This window comes from Pleurodeles waltl, chromosome 11, assembly GCF_031143425.1.
Source record: "Pleurodeles waltl isolate 20211129_DDA chromosome 11, aPleWal1.hap1.20221129, whole genome shotgun sequence".
Taxonomy (NCBI): domain Eukaryota; kingdom Metazoa; phylum Chordata; class Amphibia; order Caudata; family Salamandridae; genus Pleurodeles; species Pleurodeles waltl.
In genome coordinates, this window is record NC_090450.1 from 806,053,404 (window position 1) to 806,079,978 (window position 26,575).

General features: G+C 43.3%; 1 protein-coding gene across 3 annotated transcripts in view; it reads left to right on the forward strand.

The window, feature by feature from the left end:
• The window catches only part of GAS2L1 (growth arrest specific 2 like 1), a 224,093-nt gene that overhangs the window by 173,186 nt on the left and 24,332 nt on the right, over positions 1–26,575 (forward strand). For all 3 annotated transcript variants that reach the window (XM_069214573.1, XM_069214572.1, XM_069214575.1), the window contains exon 6: positions 21,762–22,185. In XM_069214573.1, the coding sequence (XP_069070674.1) occupies positions 21,762–22,185 (424 nt within the window). The remainder of the gene's footprint in view (positions 1–21,761; positions 22,186–26,575) is intronic.

Sequence of the window (26,575 nt, forward strand, 5' to 3'; positions counted from 1 at the left end):
TGCATTTAAAATATATATTGATTTTAAAAAGAAAAAAGTCTGTTTAAAAGTTGGCAGTGTTTCCCTAGACCACTGCCCACTCCCAAATTGTTTTTTTTATTTACAATGGGTAAGGAGTCCAAATGGGGCCCTTCTGTTTTGTGAGTGGGATACCACATTCTATTAGGCGTCTGATACCTATAAATCGGTTGCAGCCGAAATTGCGGTCGCAAATCATTGATATATAGCATTCCGAATCCCATTGGCAATTTGGGAGAGACCCTTAACACATCCCTTCCAAATTGCACTGCGGTATTCATTTCTAAGCAGTGCTTAATTTGAGCCAGTGGTTGTCGGGGGTGGCAGCACCAGCAATCATTTTTTGGGGAACCAGTGCTGTTTTTTTTTCCCTATCAGACATTTCTAGAGCGCAAGAGAGAGAAAACACACAAACGGGAAAAAAGAAGGAAGGTGAAGACACAAAACTGCTACAAAGGGAGAAAGCAGGGACCTGCAGCAGTGAGATCAGGGAGTTTCTTGCAATGCATTAAAGCAGACTGAAGTAGATTCAGGACTACTCAGCCTTAGTATTTGGGGGGCTGTCATTTAATAGCACTAGCCACGGGCTTCTGAGGAGTGCTTTAGGAATCTGCACTCATTTTCTTAAATCAAGCACTGTTTATAACACATTATGGGATTCCGTAATTACTTACTGAATCGCGAAGTGGCTTTAATACAGTAAAAAAAAATGTAGAAGTTGCAAATCCTGCAATTTAGCAAATTGCAGGGTTTACGACGGCTAAATGGCTTTATACCTCTGGCCCTTCTTTGCTTTAAAGAAATAGGCGAATTCAAGCCTCATACCATAGCCTGCATCGGTGCCTCATCACTTCGAAGGACGTGGATGAAGTTGCATCTCACTCCAGGGTCTGTGTATTTGCCCCTTTACCTCAAAGGATGTAGGTAAATTCTGATCTCACACCAGGACGCGTCTGTGCCTCATATAAGATAAGTTAATTCAAGTCACTCCTCTGTAAATGTATTCAGGGCATATTGCAGCCCTCTGCAGCCGCTGTGGCGTCACCACCCCCTCAACCTCCCAAACCCCTCGCGGGGCCTTCAATTCAGTCTAAACCACTGCTTAATTTGTAAATAAAGAGGCGCCAGTGCCCAAAGACCGCCTCTTAAACACGTGGCTGCTGCAATTAAATGTGCGAACACGGAACACTGAGGAGGCGTAATCCTGAAGCCATCTCGGCCGTCTTAAATCCATATAAAGCCCTCCCTGCCCCTTCAGCTCACTCTCGCAGCTTTCTGCTTTCTCCCCTTTGTGACGCTTTTTCGTTTTCCCCTTCCTCCGTCTTTCCCATATGTGTCTTTCTCTTGCAGCAAATGCTTCAGGCAGAAGAGCAAGCCCCGGCCCTCAAAATCAACTGCCGGTGCCCAGCACCGGAAACAACAAGCACAAATTAAGCACTGGTCTAAACCCTATGGATATCTGCAAGACAAGAGTGTTTCAGGGGCCCCTAACCACGTTCTGCATGGAGGCATCATCCTTTTGCTTTAGCTGCTGCCTGTATGCATACAAAGAGTTCACGTCTCGCCCCAAAAGTGGTGTCTGTCCCATACACGAGGTAGGCAAATTCAAGTCTCATTTAAGTACCGAGGCTGAGTCTGCCTTGAAAGAGACGGTTGAACTCAAGCCCCGCCGCAGGTGCTGTGTTTGGGTCGCCATGCTGTACCCTCGGAAGCTGTGTCTGTACTACTCTGCTGTGCTGGTAGATTAGTGGGAGGGTCCAGGCCTTACCCGAGGGCCCCTGTGCTGCTGCGCCTTAAAAGGGACAGACAAAGGCATCCATATGCTGCAATGCTGTGGCTGCTGCCCTGCATTGAAAAATTATAGGATGACCGCGGCCTTCTCCCCTTCCCTGAGCCGTGCTTTAAAACTCATTTAAATTGACGTCACAGTATTAAAGAACAAAGTAGATTGTCTCTCCACACTTTAAATGCCAAGTATTTTACCCAAACCCGGTGCTGCTAATTCAATTGTATTTTAGGACGAAACACTAAATAAACACTGCGTGGTTTTTATTTACCCTGCAATCTGCAGATTTCAGCTCATATCGCAGCAGCGGGTCCTCGAACGACTGAACTACCTTAGTGATCTAAGAGGGATAGGCACCACCCTGACAGGCTGTAGGCCCCGTGTCTCTGCAGGTGATGCCAGCTGAGGGAAAGCAGATCACTCCTTTATAACGGAGCCGAGCCCGGGAACCTGTGAGCTGTATGTGTGCATATCTCTCCTGTTACTGGACAGGGATGCCTGTCGTCCACAACCCTCGCCTTCTGTGACCTACATCTGTGTATGTCTGCCCGTGAAGGGAAACAGAGCCTCAAGCGCGAGGCCAACACTTGGGGGCTGCGCCGGTGCCAGGCCTCCCCGGAAGAGAGATGGTTGACGTCACTGCAGACAAGACAAGCCTGCAGAGATTTGTGTATGCAGCTCGTGCCAAGCAAGAGAACGGAGAGTTCTTGTTCAGCATAAACTCCATCTACGAGCTGTGCTAGTACCGCTCCTCCCTGAAGAGGAATGAGGAGCATCCTGGGGCACACCCCTTAACCCCGAGGATCGGCAAAGCTCAACATGCCTGGCTGAAGAACCAGGCACAACATGACGCCATGGGCAGAGCTCCGCCCAGTCGCATCTCCGCCAAACAAGCCCCTCCCTCGTGCAGCCTGGCAACACCTGCTGGAGGAGATGTTACATTTCACCTTAATTAGTATACCCATTTGCACAAACATATTTGACTGTAAATGAGCTTGCCGTAGGAAATGTAATTTCTAGTGGCCAAAAGTTTGAAGCCAAAAGCAGAAGGACGTGGCTCGCTCAGAGAGGCCTCAAGGGTTAATTGTCAGCGTGCTGTATGCAAACAAGTTAAGTTCATGTCTGGTTCCCGGACTGCTCCTTGAATAATGTGGCATTTCTACTCATGAGTTTCCCAACCTGCTGGACAAATAGATGTCAGTTTTGGCCCTCGGATCCGAGGCTACTTGCACCCAAGTGATGAAAAGCTGTAACTCCCTCTGTCCTTACCAGAACCCACAGTATCTATGGCACGGTAAAAGCCACAGACAATCTGCCATGGCGTGCTAAGGTGTACTTATGTAGGCTGTGCTATATTCTGTTGGATACCTACTATGCAAGGGTGGCATTGATTTGACTTTTTCATGGGAAGGATCAGTTCTTTTAATATTCCTGTCATACAATTGGCACCTGCCGGTCAGTGGAAGGCTTAGCATATGTATGCAGTCCCTAATCGTCATGGGCACCTTCATCCAGTAAATCAGTATCTAATAAAAATTTCTGTGCATCCTTTAAAAACACTTAGCAATATGTAAGACAAGCCAAGGAAAGCAGGGATCACAATCGTCCTGATAAGTCTGTGACCCTTTATGGGCAAGCCTCTGAGGTGAAACATGTCAACACACTTATTGGCTTCCTGATTTTTTTTTATTCTACCCTGTGTACCATCAGCTAAAGGAATTCTCTTTGGGATTAGGCAGAGGTAGTTTTATCCAGCTACTCTTATTTTGAAATCCCCCCACATTTAGGCCGAGGCTACTCTGATAGAATTATCTCATAGGGTGGGATGAGGTTGCCTATGATGCAGCATGCCACAAAAGTGTGGTGAGGCTTCCTCGTCCAATATAACGAATATTGCTTCTCTTAGGCCCACTGCCTTGCAATATACCTTTCGAGATTATCCTATTCTTTTATGGTTTATTATTAGATGCAAGGAGGCTATGCAATAATAGTGAACCTTTTTTTTCTCCGTTTGTAGTGCATTTATTTCTGATTATTTGCTGGACGCAGAGAAGTCGAGTTCTTATAGGCTGATTCAATTGAAGTCCTTACATGCATTGCTGTCTCCTAGTGTTTTCCACCACAAATTATGAGCATTACCATGGCTTGTTTCTATGTCAAAATACACCACCCTGCTTCACTGCACATGCGTTGCACATCAAACGAATGGAGGATAGTCCAGTTAATGAATTTTAGTAAGGCATCTCCCATCCCTTAAATGCTCCAAGCATCATATAGTGCTGCAAAAGAATTTTGATTCAGTCTTTGAACTCCTGAACCTGTGTATGGCGTGCCCCTCCCACCTTTTTGAGACTAGAGTAAATCGCCATACATGCCCCCAAATAGCAGCGTAAGTGTATATAAATAGTTTAAATTGTTATTACTATATCAAAAATCAAGTTTGGTTAAGTTGCTTAAGACTATCCAAAAATGTCGCAACTCCGTTTTTTTTTTAGACTACTCGAGTCTGCCTCAAAATATACATTTCGTAAATGTATGTAGTAGCTACCGTTTGCTTCAAAACAACAGTCAAAAGTTATTTTTTTGATTGCTAGGAAATATACTAGAATTTCTGCGTCACGTTCTGCACTTATCATTATTTTATGACAACACATCATCAAACGTTTCTGAAAATAAACGAAAGTTGGCAGTTAAGCCACATTCCTGTAAATAGCTTGAATTTGTTTCTGCATTGCAGCACACCGTTTTTTCTAGTAGCTTGAATTCACTACAACATATTCCCATGGTTTTAGTGTGCGTTCACCTCATTATATCCTCCACAGCTTTCTGTAAAAGCTTGAATTTGACTCACCCTATTAACGTTTATTTGTTAATGAATTACATTTCCCCCATGATACCAGCCTAGACAATAGAAATGTGCAATGTGTAATTTAATTTTTTTCATATTAAAATTAAGTCAGAATATTAGAAAATTGAAATAACTACCAGGACGTGCTAAAATTCTTTGACCCTAATTCATTAAGCGGTATGTAGACAGGATTCATATACTTGCATGGTTACATTTTGCTTCAGACACCAATCTCTTAATCGGATAGCCCCCCAAAAAACTGCAATACATGTTGTTATAATCATTTGATAAATAATTACATGTGTCCCCACATAGCAACATTTTATCTTCAATTGATTCTTTTAGTATTACAGTATGCAGAAGTGCTAAACGTTAAAGAATGATAGGACAAGATGACTGGCCTGGTAAGTTTTGGACTTGTGCAGGGAAAACACGTGCACGTGCTACTTTGGAGCGGGAGATGTGCTGTTTCCGTGATCAAGACTATCTCCTAGCATGGGATAACCATCTTCATTTACTCTAGTATGCATGGATTCTGATAAGTGCAAGGATGAAATGCCAACAGCTCATTTGGCTCACACAGCGTCCTTCATCACAACAGATTACTTGCCAACTGGGCTCAGTATGTAAAAATATGCCACGTTGTGCTTCAGGACAGTCACTGACGAACAGTACTTTTGTCAAAGTCTTGGCTATGAGTGGATGGCTGGGGTGAGGTCTTAGCTTGTGCTGAGAACACTTTCTTCAGTCCTCGGGTCTGTTTTGGTCCTAGAGGAGATTTGTTGTAGGAGGTGACAGTGAGTACCCAGATGACGGAGATGGGTTAAGGTTGGGCTAAGCCACCTTCTAGTTGGTTTCATGATCACTGAAGCTGCACAGGTGCTACAGCTTCAGGGATCCAGCTGTTATGGAGGCCTTCCTGGTCTGAGGGCCTCAATAATTCATAAACCAGGAGACATTCCTATTGATGTTATGATTTCCCCGTGAAGTCAGAATGTGTCCTTTTCTACAGGTAATCAAGAGAGATTGGGTATTGTAAAAGACCTTGAAATTTCCCTCTCGTGCTTGAATGCAATGCCCATTCAGATGCTGAATGTGAATGCACTTCTCTTTTCGATTGCCTTTCAGATGGCGTGTCATCAGTATTGGTCAATCATCCTTGACACCACTGTGGGGGAAATCCAGGAATGGATTTTGAGGATGAAGGGATAGGAGTTTATTCAATCAGCAGAATAAGGGACATTACGCAGGGCCTCCATCCCACTGGCAGCTGCAGCAAAGCATGCAGGACAGAAGGTTTTAACCCATGAGGAACCTTCTATTGTACCTTGTATCGGAGGAGCTAGGAAAAATAGGGCAAGGCATGAGGTAACAGCATAGTATGCGATAGGTAATTCACCATTACATCTGTCAGAACCAGCATCCCGTGGCAATTGCCAGAAAGATTGTAGAAGTACATGCCTTTTATCGATCATCCTAGTCGGCTAGTAGCTCCTCTTATAAGAGCTGACATTGGGCCAGTTCTAGATCAGTGCTTTATTCATAAGCCATGAAGAGGATTTTTTTAAAGCTCTTACGGAGCACTCCACTTTTCCACTGGCTTTTGGCCATTGAGATGTGATGCATTTAAAGAGAATTTCAGCCCTCTGCAAGTGGTCTTAGAACTTGCCCCTCTAAGGGCAATTTTGTTAGAGGCTTCTTACAGCTGAATACTTCCACAGGAGTCGGAGTGGGTCTGGAAACTTTTGATCAGTACCTCTTGGTTCTAGTAGGCGTGCCACGCGACTCTGCACTGAGGCTGTTCCACTCTAGAAATTACATGCAGATCCAATATAAGCACCACTCCCACCCACTGGTCAACTCCTTTCTTTGTGCATGACCTGAAGTGGATCCAAAGCTACCTCTTAACCATTTATTTAAAAGAATATTCTCTAAACCAGTGTGTAAGGGAAAATGTCACCTCCCAAGACTATAGGGACTGTCACAAGCAAATGTCTGTGATACATCCCCACAAGGTTTTCCTGTGATAAATGGCTTTGAATCAAACCCCTAAGGCATGCAGTGATTGTGCATCATGTGTGCTGAGAGCAAAGGCAGAGGATCGCTTGTAATTGCTTATAACCTAGACACCCAGCTCCACCAGGGCTCCGAAATCCTTAGAGACAGTGCCCACTTCTACTCCATACTGGGATCCCACTCGCAGGTCCATCAGTGCACCTCAGTTCACACACTCCAAGCCCTCAGCCATGCCAGGCCAGGAACCACACACACGCTGTCTGCCAGAGCAACTCAGTTCTTGCAGTCAGTACACTCTACTGCTCCACTCCTGGGACCTCGGGCGCAGCTCTATCAGTGCACCTCAGTTTGCACACTCTAAGTCCTCAGACGTGCCAGTAACCCCACACATGGTGTCTGCCACAACACCTCAGTTCTTGCAGTCAGTACACTCTGCTGCTCAAGTACTGGGGCATCAGGGACAGCTCCATCAGTGCACCTCAGTTCACACACTCCAAGCCGTCAGCCACACCTGTGCCAGGAACCCCACACACGCTGTCTGCAGAGCACCTCATTTTTTTGCAGTCAGTTCACTCTGCTTCTCCAGTACTGGGACCTCGGGCGCAGCTCCAGCAGTGCATCTCAGTTCGCACACTCCAAGCCCTCAGCCGTGCCCCTGTCAGAACCCCACACACGCTGTCTGCCAGAGCACCTCAGTTCCTACAGTCAGTACATTCTGCTGCTCCAGTATTAGGACATCTGGTGCAGCTCCATCAATGAACCTCAGTTCTACCCCGCAAGGTTACTTCCTTTCCTATACTGGGACCCCGCTCACATGCAGTTCCATTACAGCAGCTCAATTCTAATATTCAGTCACACTGCCAAGCCAATACTGGACCCAAAAGAGCAAAAAACAGCTCAGCCAGTGCATCTCAAGTCTAACATCCAACACCACTGTCGATGGGAACCACCACAGCTCTGCTAGAATCCATCAATTGTAACATTCAGTGCACATTTCTTCTCAGTACTGAGGCTCACACAGGCTGTCCTTGAGAACTCCTGCTTCTGTGGTTCAGAGAGAAAGCCACTCCCATGCTGGGCCCCAATTGCAGCTTCACCAGGGCACCCCCAGGCTAACACTCTGCAACATTGGCACGCCAATTCTAGGTTCTACACATAGCTCCATTAATATACCTCACTTCTGACCTGGTGTGCCCGTTACTATTGCAGTACTGCAGCCCACATACAACTCTGTCAGTGCACCTCAACCCTAACCTGCAGCACCCCATTGTTCCAATACCAGGAATTACACAGCGTTCTGTTTCTCATTCCTCACCCGCTGCCTTTCTGTTATTCCAGCACTTGACCGGGACACAGCTCTGTCTATACCCCCAATCCTGATCTGAAGTGCCCCAATATTGCTGTATTGGGTTCCACATACAACTCTTCTAATGCACCTCCTGCTGTTCTGCAGTGCCCCCTGCTATTACACACTCTGACTTCTGTTTGAGGACATGGGGCAACCAATTAAATTTATTCTTAGCTGCCATCTTTATTTCGGAGGGTCAGTTTCACCTCTCTCACTCTGTTCTTTCCTTTACTCTGTTCACTCTCAATGTTTCTTTCTCCCTCCCACTTTTCTCTTTCCAGCTCTTAAAATCCACACATTAAGAGTTCTGCTCTTTCTTTCAACTGTTTATTTCTACTCATGTCCCTTTTTTTCTTTCCCTTTTCCTCTTGCTACCTCTTCTTTCAAACTCACAAAAACGTGTTTTTTTCTTTCCTTATTTCGTTCCTCTTTTTTTTTCATCAGGCATTCATTCTTTCACTATTTTTTCTCTTCCCTTCATGCTTTCTTTGTTTTTTTGTTTGCTCTTTCCTTTGACTCATTATGTGTCCTTTCACTCTTTTCTGTTAGAACTTTCTTCCTTCCATCATTTCTCTGGTGTTTTTCTTATCTTTATCTGTCAGTTTACGTTTTACTATAAATCCCTCTTTTTCCTATCTGTATATGGACGCCACAAGTGACTTGTCGGGACCTGAAGTATCAAAGTGGTTTTCCTATTCTGTGGGAAATGTGTCAGTACATACATGCCGTGGTTCTTTCACTGTTTGTTTCTCTCCCCAGCTCTCTTTTTTCTCTAATGTTCATTTTTCTCTTTCTTTTCACATTTGTCATTATTTTTCCTCTTTATCTTTTGTTCACTGGCTTCTTTCCCTTTTTTCTTTTGCCTCACACGTTTGCTGTATTTCTTCTCCTTGTTGTGTTTTCATTTTCTCTTTCCTTCGCTCCCTTCTTTTTATTTCTTTACGACCTCTTCACTTTCTTTCTTTTGTCTGTTGTAGTCCTTTTACTTATTTTTTTCTGCCCCATCCGCTTTCTCTCCTGAGACCTGGTTATCAATGGAACAACAGGTGCAGTGGCACAGGGACCCAGAGACCTATGGACCTCACTCAACACTAATTACTGCTGTATTTTCCTACCAGAATTTCTGTAAACCATTTTCCTTTCTTACTCCAGGTCCCATAACACCGTTACTACACCACTTGTCCTCTCCATTTTCACTCTCGACTCCCTCTTTCCTTTTACCCTCCAATCCGTCCCAAAATATATTTTTGTTATGGCGTTTTGAGCATTACACTCTAATGCCAAAAGTTTATTTCTGATAAATGTTTTATACGATAATTGTATATGTTTTAAGATAGAGGAAGAAGGTAAATGTAAGTGCTTTAGTTAAATGCTGGGCCACTGGAATTATATGGCAGGACAAGATGAAATTATGAGGCACGGTTGACCAGTTTATGTGGCAAGAAAAGTTGAGTTACGAATTTACAATGCCAATAGCTCTAAATCAAGAAAATGCAAGACTTATTGCATTGCAAATGCTTGTTTCTCAAGGGGTTATCCTTTCTAGGGGCTTTCAGTATGGTTACATGACCATGTTTCTTACAGATGATATTTTTGTTATGGTGCCCACTAGGGGCTGTTTTGAGCATTATGGTCTAAAGCCAAAAGTGTATTTCTGATAAAGGTTTATATGATGATTGTGTATGTTTTAATAATTTCTCCTTATTACAATTATGACCATAATTTAGGCCAACTTAATGTCCTTATTTCACTACGACTGTTTAAACACTCTTGATATGTTTGAGTGCCCCTTCTAGTTTATTTTGCATCTGTGGCTGTCTTGTGTCTTTTTGGGGGGAATTGTGTTAGCCAGCCAGCAACTGTGATGGTGGGGTGGTGAAAGTGGTATTGTATTGGAATTAGTGTAGCAGATTTAAATTAGGATGCTCAATGGCAACATTTTCGTTTTTTACTGCAGACAGAGGAAGAAGGTAAATGGAAGTGCTCTAGTAATATGCAGGGCCACCACTGGAATTCTATGGCAGGAAAAGACGAAATTATGAGGCAGGGTTGACCACTTTATGTGGCAAGTCCAGTTATGAATTTACAGTGCCAATAGCTCTAACACAAGCAAATGCACGACCTATTTCATTGCAAATGTTTGTTTCACTTGGGGACCCTATAGCCATCTGGCTTCTATTTGCGCTTGGCCTTCATGAATCCACAGAGGACTTACCCACAAGCACCAGTCATTGCACCTACCATGTAGAAATGTCAACTGTTCCAAAACATGGGCACTGCAATGATGTTTGGGACTTTAGGTGAAGCCCATTGGTGTGTACCCCTTATGTGCTACACCTCTTCCATGTCCCACCCCTCATGAACTACACCCCTTTTATGCCCCCACCACATTTACCAACCAGTGGCGGCGGCCGCAAATCACGAGGGGAGGGGTGGTGGGGGTTACCTTCATGGACGCCGCAGCCTCGTTCGTCGCTTCTCTTCCGTCAGTGTGGTGTCCCAGCATTCACTGGGACACCAGCATAGGCTCCCCAGCAATCCTGGTGCTGATTTCATGCTAAAGATAGCATGAAAGCAGCACCAGATCTGGTATTAGCGGATCGGACTGCTGCTCAGACACAGCCCTGGGGTCTGTGTAGATCTGTGCAGGCCAAACATACGAGTACATAGGTGAGCTTTCTCCCCCTCCCTTCTCTACCCTCCCATTGCCCAGCCCCGCCCCTCTCTACGCACACTGACTGAGCAAGCAGCAGAAAAGTAAAACGATAGTCAACTATTGTTTTACTTTTCTGCTGCTGGCTCAGCCAAGGGGGTGATGCTCCTTCACCATTGCGAAGGAGCCGCCCCTGTTATCAACACAACTTTTGTACTGGGTGGACAAACAATTCTGCAGATGGCTGCACATAATTTGTAGTGGAAATTAAACTGTCACTGACAACATATCTAGCTTGCTTAGAGCTTTTCTTAATTCTGCTTATTTCAGGATTCTAACATTATAAACCGTCTGGTACAATTGCAAATAATTAAAAAAAAAAGATTTAATTAGTATTTTTCTTTATCACTTAAAATGTGTTATTGATTGCAAACCAGATGTCATAGAAAAGGCAAAGGCCGACTGAACACACAAAACAAAATCCGGGACGAGCTAAGAAATACATACAATAACATTTAAACAGCTAAAGTTAAAAAGAAGCATCAAATGAAAACATAGTTGCCCACTTGAACTATCCAGTTTCTGTTGTGTCACAGGCATTAAGAATCGTTTGCCATGGGATCGCCTCTATCAAAAGTGACCACTCACACATAGGAGGCAGGGCATTCAAGAGCCACGCCATATATTTTAGCATAAATAAAAACAAGCACATTAAATGCGGCCCTTATAAACTAAGACGTCCCTCTTGAGAACAGCTCTTCAACTTGTGTCCATTTCATGATTTGCCACTACACTGAAAGGCCACGCCAGCAGACCAGGAGTAGGGAGTGTGCCAATTCAGACAACGGTGTCTCTTGTGGTGTTTCACGTCTCAAGAGGTTCAGTGGAGTCCAGGCGGACAGGCCCGGGTTGCATTCAGGTCTTACCCGTTCTCCCTTCTGTTATGTTGCGCAGAGATAGCAAGGCATTTCTATCTATTCAGTGCTTGCCCTCCCTGCTATAGAAATGCAATGTATGTTTTTTATACACAAATGTGCCTGTACCATGTTGTGACATTTGAAATGCTATGTTACAACTTTTCCACACACTGTTAGCAGCAACACCGCACACTTTTATGTGCACATCACCTGGTCAGTGTCGCCCTCTGAACACGGTGACATCTCCTCTCTCACTTATATTGACCAATCCGTTTTGAGTACATTGATCTTGCGATCCCAGGGTGCATCATATTCTCAGTTATCCCACAGTGACCTCCAGTCTGATCAGTCACACCACAACACCACCCAGTCTGATAACCATAGTGCTGTTGGCCATATTTACCATACCCTTCATGACCACATTGGTTTCATAACCCACTCCTCTCTAGTTTTTCACTGTGTCCGACTACAGTGATATCTTAATCCTGCAAAGGCCCTCAAGAGTAACCTAAGCTCCCTCTCCCTTCGAGGGACACCACAAACCTCTCTCGTCACTGCAGACGTCAGTCACCTGCCCCCCTCATCTTTCTGGCTAGCAGTCATCCTGTAAATGTTTAGCTGCAGTTTGAGCAGAGGTTTTCCAGACCACTGTCAGGAGCTGGAAAACCAAGATTTTGCCACGAAAGCCATAGGGTGAGTCATGCAATAGTGCTGGTGTAGGCGCTGTCATATGTGATGCTGCCGGACTCCGCTGGCTTATAAGAGCAATTAAAATTATACTTTCGGGTAGACAGTATGCAAAAAAACAAATGATGAGTAAAGTTTTTTGGTCAACCTTGTAGATGATGATGACTCATTAAACTCATTAAAATTCAAAATGATAATTTAGAATTTCTGCAAGCCAACACGTGTATCTCTCCCTCGTTGGTGCGCAGGCCTGGGGCTTTTTCAAGACTATGGAAAGTAAAACATTGAATAATCATCAAAACAAAACTGAATTCCCAAATTTAAACCGAAATTGAACATAGACATAAATCACAGTTGCAAATGGGAGGACAAATAGCAGACCATTTAAACAAAAGTAACAAACATTGAAGAGGCACAGTATTACAGAGAGAATAAAACAAAGGAAAAAGAATACAAACAATATTTGTTAAATAGTGCCGAGTCAAAACTTTTATTTATTGTAGTTAGCTTAATTTGGTTTAAATAAATCATAATCCTAAATTTGGAATTATGATGAGAGTTCAATACACGTTACATCCATTCAAATTATATTTGAGAGAAAGTCAAGATACCCTTGTAACGTGGAAGGGAAAAAATATCACAAAGTGTGTATAGGAAAAATCATGCTTGTGCCTAATGCAAAGTCAAAGTATTTAGTACAAGGGGTACCGAAAAGTAATAACATACCAAAGATAAAAGTATATAACCTGGCTTTTAGAATGTCAGAAGGGTATCTGAATAAGGCAAAACGAAGTGAGTGATTAACAGGGCAATGTGGATCAATAAAATAAAAGTAAAAAAGCTTGATTTATATTGGTCTCACCGGATATATAAGGGACGTTATTATCTGGAAGGAAAAAAGAAGCAGCATGGGGGAAGGTTAATATATAGTCAAAGAGTGGATATCTCAGTACCTGTATGAAAGTTACAGAGATAACGTTGATCGCGGGATGGGGCAGCTCTGAAACCCTCCCTCTAGACTCACTCAGACCAGGGGCTGTACTCCGGGCCCCCACCCCCGAACCACAGGGGTGGTAGGGCCTTTGTTACGCCACTGAATCCGATAAAGGAACGCAACAGCCATCTTGATGTGTCCAAGACATGGTGGTGAATATTACTATGAGTAGATTGGTGAGCAAGTCATAGTATGGTACTAAAGTGAGAGGATAGAGGGATCTGATATAGGTTGCATAATGACCCCTATGTAGCTGGAGAATGCTATTTGTGTAAGCCATAAAATAATGATATGCAGTAAGGCCAAGGTTTCCAAGTATTCTTAGCTGGAGGGGGTAAGCAACCATGAGAAGGGAGAAATTTTCCACCCATAGTTTCCCTTGTATCTGTAGTATTCTCCATTGAAGTTAAAGATGATGTTCGATAGACAAAATAATAACATCTCAATGGTCGTGTTGTTATATTCAAAATGTTCAGCCGGTTTGTGCTCAAGGTCTTTTGTACCTCTGTAATTCCATCACTATGTTTGATTAATGCATAGAAGCTCACATCATCTATGGTTACCAAAACCTATTCGGATTGCCATGTTATATTAGTTTGCCCAAGATATCTTTAGTGTCTTGTATATATGAGGGAAGATCCTTTATTAATGGTTGCAACTGATAGTCAATTAATTATCCTACACAAGAGCATATTGAATTGATTCCTGATATGATCGGACATCCTCGCGGTGGAAAACCATTTTTGTGGATTTTAGGTAATAGGTATAGGAAAGCCATGACTGAATAATCAACTTATAGATAACTTTTTTCATTCCGAATCCGTATGTCCTCTGTATGCAATTTCTATAGTTTGGATTTCAGATTAGGTTGTATTTCCTTAGTTGGATTACTAGGACGTTTCTCAAAGCAATTCATGTCAGAGAGTTATCGAAGTGCTTCATGTTAATAATCTGCTGTGTGTGGAAGGACTAAGGGCCTGATTCTAACTTTGGAGGACGGTGTTAAACCGTCCCAAAAGTGGCGGATATACCACCTACCGTATTACGAGTTCCATAGGATATAATGGACTCGTAATACGGTAGGTGGTATATCCGCCACTTTTGGGACGGTTTAACACCGTCCTCCAAAGTTAGAATCAGGCCCTATATTTCCTCCTTTGTCTGCTTCCGTGATGACAACTTCTTTGTTCTCTTGCAGTGATCGGAGAGCTATCCTTTCTTTGTAATTGAGGTTTCTGGGTAGAAATGTGCTTTTCTTGCTGTATTTGATAAACTCAACATTTAGAACATCAGCAACAGCAGATTAGAATAGATCTATGGAATTGCCAGGTGCCAGCTGAGGAGTAAAAGTTGATGTCTTAAGTATAGTACTGGCCATGGCAACTAATGTGTCTGTCCCCAATTCGTGTTCTAGTTCAGTCAGTGTCAATGTCAAATCTTTTGAGAGTAAGGTAAGTAAGTGTATATCTTCCACATCTTGTATTGTAGTGGTACCAAGATTCAAATGATGTTCCTTCATGATTCGATGGTGGTTTCTAATTGAAAAAAGAAGTATGTTTAAGTTTACGAGGAAATTTGAAAAGGTCAATCTTGGTTTTAATAGGATGCCAAAAAGCTGTAGGGCAGAATGATAATCTTCAGTCAAGTACTTTCGTTTGTTGTTGAGTCAGCGTGGTGTTAGATAAGTTGATTGTTAATTGGTGGAGGTATTTTATTATTCCTTTCTCCTTCTGGCTCTTGTTTTTACCCCAGTGGATGCTTGTTGATTTGTTTTTGCTTGTAAAGTATCTGGGTGCGTTTTGGTATCTGCAATATTTGTGGAATGCTCAGTTCGTAGCATTTGACCTTTTTGAAAAATCTACATGTGTTTTGGAGATAGCTGAAAGTCTGGGTCCAAGAGGAGTATGGTCTGGTTCTTTTGGGGTCCCAGTTGTAATGTTATCGTAACACTTTGGAAAATGTATACACTCTTCCCTTTTGGTAATCTAATCAATTCTGGCAAAATTTTTAATTTTTTCATTTAATAGTATCTTCCTTATAACCATCTATGATTTGATTAAGGATTTCGTAATCTTCAGGTGTGATTTTTCCACATTTTGCTTTCTCTATTATTTTAGATAATGAATCTACTTTCGCTTTGTAATGTTCATATTCTTCTTCTGCGATGTCAATGAGTTGCCTAATCATGTTGTTCGATACGTCCTTGAGATTGGCCTCCAATTTTTTTATTTTTTTCAGAATTGGTAGTTTCTGCAGATAGAAAAATTAAGATTCTAAGACCTTCGAGGTATACGGGCTACTTCTAAATATATTTTGAGGGATGCTGCTTCCTACTATTTAGCTGTCGAGAGTCAAGACTGGTACAAGGCCAACTCTTTCCCAGCCAATCCAGCCTTTAAATAGTGAACTGGTCACATCACTGTTTATCCAGCTTTAAGAGGCAAATCTATCATGGGACTGACACACACCCAGCAATTCTGGACTTTCCTATGTTTTGTGATATTTAAGTGTCTGTTCTTCGGTCTAGCTGGGCCCTTTATGGGCAGGCCTGAAATTACAGACACTTCTCTAGCTGTGCCAGCTTTTCAGAGGTGATCTCAACATGACTGTGTCTACAATATCCCTTGCAGTCTCTCAGATACTACTGTGACATAGAACAGCAGTGCTTGCCTCTTGTCATACCTGTTAACATCATGGAGTCAGCCTTTTTTACCTGCATCAGTTTGGCCTCTGGGGCTTGTGGCATCTCTTTGTCCACTATTTGCCTGAGCTCCCAAGTCATAAAATGCTAAATGTTAAAAGCGAGGCTGAGAGTCACACCGGGGATGTGGCTCTGTAGCAAGGTTTGTCACTGACTGTTCCACAGTTCCATTGCCCTTCTAGTGTAAGGTAGGCTGATGCATTTCAAGATAGCTCTCTTTGGCATACCTAAGTTAGGACAGTACTAGTGCTTGTAATTTTTAAGGGAGGCCGGAGTACGGGACAGTCTCAGAAGACATCTCATCATGTGGAAGATTTATCTTTATTTGGTGGCTTGATTTACTTGTATTATCTGCAAGAGACTGGAGTCTACTATAAGTCTTCAGCTCCTAACTTCGGCTAAGTCGAACGGTGTTACCCCTTTTCTTTCAAATGAGCATGCCTAAAAAGGGCCATTATATATCATCCACTAGTGAAAATAGTGGTGCAGCAGAGGCCATGTCTTTGACTAGGTGTTACACAAGAAGTCTTGAATTTGCTTGGGAATGTTCTCGTCGCTGGAAATTGATGGTGTCTTTGTCTGGGATGGCAGGAGAACATCTGAGGATGAAGCCTCTAATTACCTAAACTGAACATGAGTCACTGGTAAACCAGATGGGCCACATGCTTTCCTGCTGTTGGTGAAGTCTTGAGGTAAAAAAAGGTAGCTTCTGGCTAAGCTTCATTGTGTGGGTTACTGGCGGTAGAAAACCTGTTCTCTTTCTTCTCACGGTAAGTGATCAGCCAGAGATTTGCATACGTCCTGGGAGTAGACAAAGTATGAGTGGATTCAGAGACATATTGGTAATTCACTCTATGTTGGAGAGCAGGTTCTTTTTGTATGCTAGGAACCAGGCTTGTCAAAACATATATTGAAGTCATATAATGGGTCTGCACTGCTAGGATCTTTTAAGATAATTTCTACAACAAAGTGGAAGTGGAGTTCTAGAAAGGGCTCAGTGAATGCTGGATTGTATGGTGGGAGTCTGTAGCTGATGAGAAATACACATGCGTTGGTCCGTAGTGGGGATTCTCATTCAGGTTTATAATGCCTTAACCATTTGGTCAACGGGTGGTTTATCAAGGATAATGAGTGGGGAGTGAAGGAAGAAAGGAATGGACATATCGGGTAAATATATAGACATCAACTAATAATTGAAGGTAAGCCATTCAAACACTGTGACAGGTGAGGATTTTGACACTGTAAACAGTTACCCATGATAAAAGTTCCTCATTCACCAATAAACCCAGGCTTTAACTGGGCATCTTAGAAAGGAGGCAGTATTGTTGTTAAAAACGTTTTGTAGTAGCTCCTTCTCGCCAGACCAAGAATCATTTACCATTTGTCGTTACTGGCATTTGTAAGAAATCACCACCACTATTTCATTAATTGAAATACTGTTTATTTTATAAACATAGAACATATAGGCAATTTTAGTTGGATTCAAATTAGAAGAAATGTTTAGAATGTTGAATTTGGCGAATTAAAGATAAAAGTGTTCATGTTTACAACATGCTGTTGCCAGAGCAGGGATTTTTGTGTCCAAAACATCTAGTATAATCAATCAAATAACCCCTGTCATTGGTCATATGGATCTTTGTTAGTCGACAAGGAGAGATGATAAGGAGCTATCATTTACATCAATTACCATTTACAGTGAAGTCCAACTGGGGCTTCACGGGAATCGACAAAGAGATTTAGTGCATGTTTAAAGGGTTTAATAACAAATCAATTAAAATCAATCATTAGTTCAGAAAGTATTTAGAATTATGATGACTAAAACTTGAGGGTTAAATAATCCAAAAATCTATATTTTGAAAGAAGATAGAATACCACATTAGTAAGCATTACAAAAAGACTGCTGAATATCGAGCAAGTGTTTTCCATAAAGGAAGAATCCCTAGTCTAAATTAATGATATTTTGGTGTAAATGCAATTTAATTTCACCAAGCAAGGTAACGTGCTAGTTTTAGAAACCCAAATGAAGGACTCTAATGAGAGAATAAAAATACACAGGCATGAAGCCTTAGCACTTAGCAGTGGAGATTAACAGAGGCTGGGTGGGTATTTTCAGCTCAAAGTCAGCAGACATCTCTAAGATCTGCTTCCTAAGTTCTGCAGCAAGCTCTCCGAAAGTCAATGTAAGAGAAAGAAGCTCCCTAGTCTAAGGAACACACATTAATATAATTCAGTCAAAGTATTAATAGCAACAATCTTCCATTCCCCTCTGGAACCGGTAAAGTCCCCAGTTTCTCACATCTTCACAATAGGCTACACAGCCAAGTCCTTAGTTTGTTGATTTGAACAAATCTTGTGGTTCAGACAGTTCTTCCCATGAGTCGCGCTTCCTGTAATTTCCTCCCCTCCCGGTGAGAACCTCACTAACAGTTGTCTAATACATAACAAGTGCCTATTCACTAGCTAACAGAAGGCTTCTGGAAAAGTACAGCATTAGCAGCAGGAAGAAAGCGAAAAACATCTCATGCAAAACGAAAATTCAAAAGGGAAAACAGGCCTCTTAACCTTAACATGTAAAGTTGACATTTAAAGTGACACCAGTAAATAGGGTAACTTAATTCATTAAAATAGGTTAATTCGAGCTGTTGCATACAATGTTTAAATATGATTACCTGCTTCAAAGTTTGCATTAAAAATATGTATGTTTTCCGAAATTGAAGTAAGCACTTTTCAGTTAAATGCCCTTAGTTTGCAAAAAAGAGGAAATTCGCTCTATTACGGTCTTCTAAGTCGTTTGTGTTTTCAAAATGATCTGCACTGATCCTAATCCTTCTGACCTTGTGAAGATACTTCAATATCAAATTTGTGTGAGTCCCTCCTCTGTCGTTGAAGTGATTTATTAATTTTTAGGTCTAGCGTAAACCAAGACCTTTTTGAAAGAAAATCATAATATAAAAAATACATATGGTGGGCTTTGGTTCATCTTCCTTCAACCTTTGGCTTGAGACACTGTCATTCACCTTATGGATCAGCCAACAGGTCAGTCATTCGGTGACTGGAGTGTCTTGCTGTTTGAGTGGCTGCATTTTTATTATTCACAGCATTATACATCTGGATCTGTGTGAGCGCACGTAGGGACTCATTTAAAGATCTCCTGCCTCCAATTTACTTAAGTAAAATCCCCGGAGCTTGTTTTGTAATATCCCCTTCAGTAGCACCAACTTAATTGGCGCTGTAATAGAACTTAAATTCGATCCGTTATGCAGCAAGTTTGCTGCTCAGAGCGGACGGCTCCTGGGTGCACAGGGCAGCCTTTGCAAAACCAAAAAGATCTGCAACGCCATATATAGCGAAGCTGGCGACTGCAGTATAGAGAGTAGTTTCGATAACTTACGTTATAAATCTAACTGGAATATGTATATATTTTTGAATCAGTTTGTATTCCTTTTCTGAGTAATACTCGGCTACTAAAAGGCTTAAAATGCTCTATTCAAAGTGCAAACTATTACCGCACAGTTCAAAATTATTTCATGCTTTTATGGAAATAAAATCACAGCCCCATGTGAGGATTGGCCTTGAATGCTTAGCAAAATGAATACTGCCAGCTGTGATGATTTAATCATGCATATCCAGGGTTTTGAAAAATATAACCTCCTCAGAAGTGGCCCAGCAAGGATGCTAAAATAGATTTACATTTTGTTCACTATGTTGACAGTTTCCCGCAGCTAGTTTTTTCATTTGTAGGAGTGGTTGCAGGCTGGTTGGCTGACTGTGAGTAGAGCATGCAATGGATGCCTCATTAATAAAATCAACCAAATGCAAACCTATTTTCGAAACACTGTGGAGAGAAACATAATGGCGCCTTGTTTTTGTTCCTCCATATTATTGGGCAGTGAACTCTTTGGTTACAACCATATCCGAAGAAGAAGAGGGCATGCATGGTCACAAAGCCCATTTATGATTCCAAATGTGCACTGTGAGACTACAAAATGCCAAATTATTATTTTTAGTACTGATGCAGTAAAAAGCACAATTTCTGACTAAGTCGGGTATTTTTTATTGAAGAGTTTATTCTGAGGTGGAGGGAGTGGAAAGGGCAGGTTGTTTTGCTGGCAACCTAATGCCCACTAGCCATGATGTTTAAGACCCACCCATGCTGCCAGCTCTCCAGCGTTTTCCATGTATTATAATGGGGCATGGTATTGTGTGAGAGCCATGCAGCTCATACCACTAAATTATGGCACAGGGTAGGTCTTTCCAGAAAGAAATTGAGCCACACAGGCTCTCGTAAATGGGCATGCATGTTTATTTAACAACCTCTCAATCAAAAAAGTGCTGCACAGATCTTACCAGCAACAGTACACAAGAATGTAGCGCTGGAGGGGATGGTACACCAGCGTGCATCCCTGCATTTACTCAACAATTCAACCATTGAAAAATTCTTACATTCAACTCATACACAACCACACACAAACTTTCCAATCAAAGATTGAGCACTTTCACTTATAAAATAACCAAGCATAGTGGCTTTGCCAAAGAGTTTATCTCGTGCAAAGGAGTTTTAAAGCTTTCCCACTTCTTTCTTTAAAAAACAGGGGTCAATCTCCCCTACCCTAAACTGAATATTTTCATTTTATGATGCCCTCATTCAAGCCCTTAATATGTGTGTCCTGCAGAGAAATCGTAGATAAACGTGTAATATGTATTCTACACCCACCTCCTCGACCCACCCAAGCTGGCTCTGATCTTTTTGACTCTCTTTGCCTTTAAAGTTAGTTCACTAATTTTGACTAGCATGTAATTGTTGAGAATCCTGGCTGTTGGGTGATTGAAAGCAAATGAACTAAAGAAAACTACACACATCTAAGCTCACTTCCCTGCTCCCAGTTGTTGACCATATGCCTGTATCACAAAGTCACATGAGCACTTATGTTGTGCTTGTTTTTGCAAACACCTTATATTACAATAGTAAATTCATGATATGTGAGCTACACTCTCAAACGGATTCGCTCACAATAATTCACCAGTATGATGTAGTATTATCTCTGAGCAGATCTACTCACTTAGGAGAGATGGCATACAAACCAGGGGTTACCCTGAGGAAGTAAAGTGATGGGTGGAATGCTTGGATTGATCGCAGCCTCTGGTAATTGGTTGAGACACATCCCAGCCCATTGTTTTGTTGCCCACCATGCCACCCCAAACACGAACCAGCCATATGCAGTCAGCCTTGGTCCTGCTCCTGTAGGAAGAGTTCAGCCTGAATTGCTGAAGTCCCCTCTGAACAGGAACACAGGTAACCCCATACCTGTCTCTACCTCATTAGACCTCTTCAGCGATTAACGAAGTGATGGGTGGAATGCTTGATTTAATCTGAGCCACTAGCAACTACTTGTGCCATATTCCAGTTCTTTAGTTTTTTTTGCTCACCATGCCACCTCAAACAAGAACCAACCATATATAATCAGCCTTGGCCCTGCTCCTGTAGGAATAGTTCAGCCTAAATTGCCAGTCTAGGTCCTATTCAAACAGGAACACAAGCAAACCCACATCTATCTCTTCTTCATTGGACCTCTTCAGCAAGGTAAAGTGTGATCACTGTGACCCAGTGAGCAAGGTACCAATGCCTGGGCATTCCAAGGACGACAAAAAAGTGAGAAATGGGATAATTGAATTAATCTCAGCTGCTGGTAATTACTCAGGGGGACATACCAGTCCATTTTCTTTGGGTTGTGCTCATTACTTTCAACTACGGTTGTTGAGACTAATTGTTGTCTTTTTTCCCCACATGTGTAGCTCACAGAATGCAACAAACGAGAGGCATGGGTGTCCCTGTACAGAGGGTGTCTATGGGGGCATTTAATACTACTTCCCGAGAGTCCAGCCCTGGCCGCCCACGCTGGTCAGAGGGAGCCAATCCACAGCGGGTATCAGAACCTGTCCGGGGCACAGAGAAGAGGATGACCAATGACTCTGCTCCAGGCAAGATGGACACTTTGGGTGCACCAACTAGAGGAAGCACGGAGCCAAGCCCTAAAATTGACTTTCCTAGACAGGTCTCAGCCCCGTTGCTTAGTTCGAGACAGGACAGGATGGGAAGCACGCCTCCCCGCTCAGCCACGGTTCCTGTCCCGCTACACAGTGCAGGCAGCCCAAGGAAAACCGTATCACGGATAGTCCAACGAGATGGCTCTGAGCCACGGTCTGCAGCTATGCTCAGGTAAGATGTGCACTACTGAAAGACTGCCTCACTTGTCTTGTAATTCTATAGGAGTCTAGCATTATAAAGTTAAACCTAAAGAATGTTCTGTAAGTCCTACATGCCTCTAGTATTTTGAGTTTCTCCACAGCAGTGCGTATCAATGCTAGATGAATCTAGCTTGGTGAGATTTCTGCATCAGAGCCTGGTCGGTGCTTTCATACTACAGCAGAGTAGGGGTGTCCCTAATAATACTGTGCCACTGCCATAGGAGACCTGCCATGCTAGAGGCAGTAGGGCAGTGCACATTTCTCCAATAGCGGCTGTCTGCACTGCAGCACTCTATGAGAGTGAGATCGCCCCACAAAGTGCCTTGTTAGTGGTAGAGAGAAGCAAAGTAGTAGGAGCTTTCTCACAGTAATTCCCTTTCTGTCCTACAGAACCCCAGCAGTTGAATGTCCTCCAGGATAGGACATCAGCAGCTGCACCTCTGCAGTATCCAGTCCCTACTACATGACTGACAGTGTGAGCTTCCTCTGACCGAGCCTTGTCAGTACAGACGTCCAGCAGAGCTTCATTCAGCGGTACCCCATCACTGCTATGATCCCAACAGCAAATGCGTCCTCCCAGCAGGGACCATCACTGGCATAGGACTCCAACAGCGCAAGCTACATCCTAGTAGTGCCTCTTCAGTGTTACATGGCTCGAGTATTACAAGCTTCCTCCCAGCAGTGCCCGACAGTACTATCAGACTGCAGCAGTGTTTGCTTCCTCTTATCAGTGGCATGACAGCACTGTGATACAGAAAGTGTTTGCTTCCTCCTAACAGTGATAGGACAGCGCTATGATACTCCCACCGTGTTTGCTTCCTCTCATCAGTGACGTGACAGCGCTATGATATGGCAAGTGTTTGCTTCCTCCCAGCAGTGATGACAGCGCCATGATATTGTGTCCTTGCTTGCTTCCTCCCAGCATTGACATGATAGCACTGTGATACGGCAGCAGTGATTGGTTCCTCCCAGCAGTGACATGGCAGTGCAATATTACTGCAACAGTATTTGCTCCCTTCCAGCAGTGATGTCACAGTGCTGTGATACTGCAACAATGTTTACACCTCTTTCACCCCCAGCAATTCCTGTTACACCTATCAGACCCGAGCAATGCAAGCTTTACCTCCCACAAACACCACAATGGATGACAATGCAGTATCTTGTTGTACCTGGGTCCTCTTGAGTGAGGTGTAGATCACGGGCAGGATGTTGTACCCCACCCAGCCTCCAGCACCCCACCAGGGAAAGTATTAAATCAACAACAGAATGTTTCCTACTATAAGAATGTCAGCAACACACAGTGTACTCATCTACAGTGTCCCCAAAAACAATCCCATACCCACGTGGGCACCACCTGGTTTTGTGAGTGCATAAACACTCTTTCCATCCCGAAGCGGGAAACACATTTCAAAGTCTTACAAACTCCTCTATTGGAAGATTACATCTAGTAGGGACACGTTGTGCTCCTGCAAACATGCAGCACTTTCAAGAGGATGAGATGCACCTAGGCTTCTGGGACCTCATCTGTGGTCATAAGACATGCACACTTTGTGGATCACACTCATAGCAGGCCTACTGCCTTGTCTCCTATACATGGGAAATTAATGAGGGGTTTTAGGGCCACACTTGGATTCACTCTTTCATTGCTCGTATTGGGCTCCCCAGGCAGTGCTTAATTTGTAAATAAAAATGTGCCGGTGCCCAAAGCCCCCCTCTTAAACATGCGGCTGCTGCATTTAAATGTGCGAGCAGAGAATACTGAAGCAGCGTAATCCTGAAACCATCTCGGGCCTCTTCAATCCATTTAAAGACCCTTCCTGTACCTTTAGCTCACTCTGGCAGCTTTCTCCTTTCTCCTATTGTGACGCTTTTTCGTTTTTCTCTTCCTCAGCCTGTCTCTTATGTGTCTTTTGCTCTCAGCAAATGCTTTAGGTAGAAGAATAAGCCCCGGCCCTCAAAAATAAGTGCCGGTGCTCAGCACCGGAAACAATAAGCACAAATTAAGCACTGTCCCCAGGGCACACCCGCTCCGTGTCCCCGCAGCTTTGCAGCTGTTCCAAGGTTAAAGAACCTCTGAAGATTCAGGGAACGTGAAGGGCTCAATCTTGCTTTGAACTGTGCAGTTCCTCTGGGTCTGTAAATAGAGGGTGAACTGCTTATCCCCCAACTCCACCCACCCCCCGACCACCACCGAGAATCTATAGGGTATCATCTATCAACGAATTCAAAGTCTTTCTGTGTGTGCCTAGCCATTCTGGCTTCCAGGGCTAAGGCCAACAATCATCAAGGACATAAGTAGGGTGACTCATGCCCAGATACAAATACACGTCATTACCTTATATGGGCACCCAACAAATGTAATTATGGGGCACCCTAGTATCTCTGGGAACCCGGGTATTCACACATCAAGCAACAGTGGTTCCCTTGAAAGAGGCGTACTCTGCCTGAGTTTCTATTGCAAAAAACACTGATGCATTTCAATATATTCAAAAAGATTTTTAATTACTGCATGAACATCTCTAAGATGCAGTAAACGATATAGCAGGTGATCCAGAAAAGGGCGCAGTGCGAGGGATCAGTGACAAAAGTACAAAAGAACTCTAGTGTTTCTGAGTCCGTTGTAAGAGTCATTGCATTACTTTGTCAACAAGGTCACTAGAATGCTGTTCCTTTTCAGAAACACTAGCACACTTTTGCGCGTTAGTTATTTATCAGTCTCACTGATCCCTTTTGTGAAGTATTTACTATACTGTTTATTGCATCTTACAGAGATTCATGCATTACTTAGATATTCATGCATTAATTAGAAATCTGTTTGAATATTTTGCAATGTATCAGGATTTAAACTTAGGTGAAGGACGCTGATTTGGTCACTCGGCATACCTTCCGCCTTACTAACATTCTCCACGAATTCAAGGCACTGTATCACCAACAGGTGCATGCTCACTCAGTTCATTAGGGCAGTTCAAGGAGGCCATTCTTCAGAGAGGAAGCCCCGTCACTGAACCCAGCAGCCTATGCTAGGGCTGGGCCCAGTGTACATAAGTCTGGCCAGTTAAGTCCTTTAGGTTCCTCTCTGCCCAGTGCCTAGTTTGTAAAAGAATAAGTGCCCTTAGATCTGCTTGGAGCTAGCAGTCGGAGTTACTGAAAGTCAGAGGTGACAAATAGCAAGGAATTGTAGTCTTGATTTCACCCCACGCCTCTTTTATCCACCAGTCAGAAAACTCCCTGCTCTTTCAGGCCCTTGCTTTCTTTGTTTGTTACTGGTTTTCTCTCTTTCTCTTCATTTCCCCCTTTTGTGTTTTTCTTTCTCTTGATCTGGGTCAAAGTCTGCTGAGAAAAAACATAAGTGCCGGTCACCAAAAATGAGAACAGGTGGGCCCCACCAGCAACTACCGGCTAAAATTAAGCACGGTCTCTGGATAAGGTGCTTGCAAAGCAAGATATTTCCACAGTGCACACCCAAGAGGTGCAAAGCACCAATCTCCTCATGTTCTTCATCAGTCTTTCTACCAGGTTCCAGAGCCTTCAGGCCAGACAGACTTCACACATTCCATCTATCCTGCATATGCATACTTGTTCTTGGTGCAGATAAGCCACCTGGCCTTGTCCATTAATGTACTGTGCTCTTGCTCAGGGGAACGTGCAGTTATCCTATCCCTACTCAGCTCTTGTTAGCATTACCACCTAGGAAAAACAAATGGGAATATGCACCTGCAGCCCATTCACCCTCATGTGACCATTCTATCCTGTGACCGGTTTGCAACACTGAAGTGTCCATGCACTATGTAGGTGTGGCCCATACGTTAGGAATGCTCTGTTATGCTATTGGACACGTCAATGTGAGCTTACTCCCAGAAGTGCTTTATAAATGCTACAGGTCTGTTACAGTGCGAGCTTCCTGCCAGCAGTGTCCTGTAAGTGTTTCTGTAAGTACCCTGAAAGTGCTACAAATCTCTCATAGCGTGATCTTCAACCCTCTCATACTCCCCCAACCCCGCCAACACGGCCCTGTAAGTGCTACAAGCCTCTCATAGTGAGAGCTTCTTCCCAACAGTGTCATGGCAATACCACAGTCTGTCATGGTGTGAGCTTCCTTCAAGCAGTGCCCTGGAATGCAACAGGCCCATCAGGTCTTTCATAATGTGAGCTTCCTCCATCAGTGCTAAGGGGGTCTCATAGTGCGAGCTTCCCCATCAGTGTCTGGTAAATGCTGGGGTTCCTCACAGCATGCCATGTCATTGGCTGACATTAAGTCGAACACCCCACCCGTCATTTTTAGGGTCGAGCCTGCTTTGCATGCGCTCGCGCATGCGTATCGCAGCGAGACTCTTTAGTATTTAGAAAAGGGCTCGGAGCCC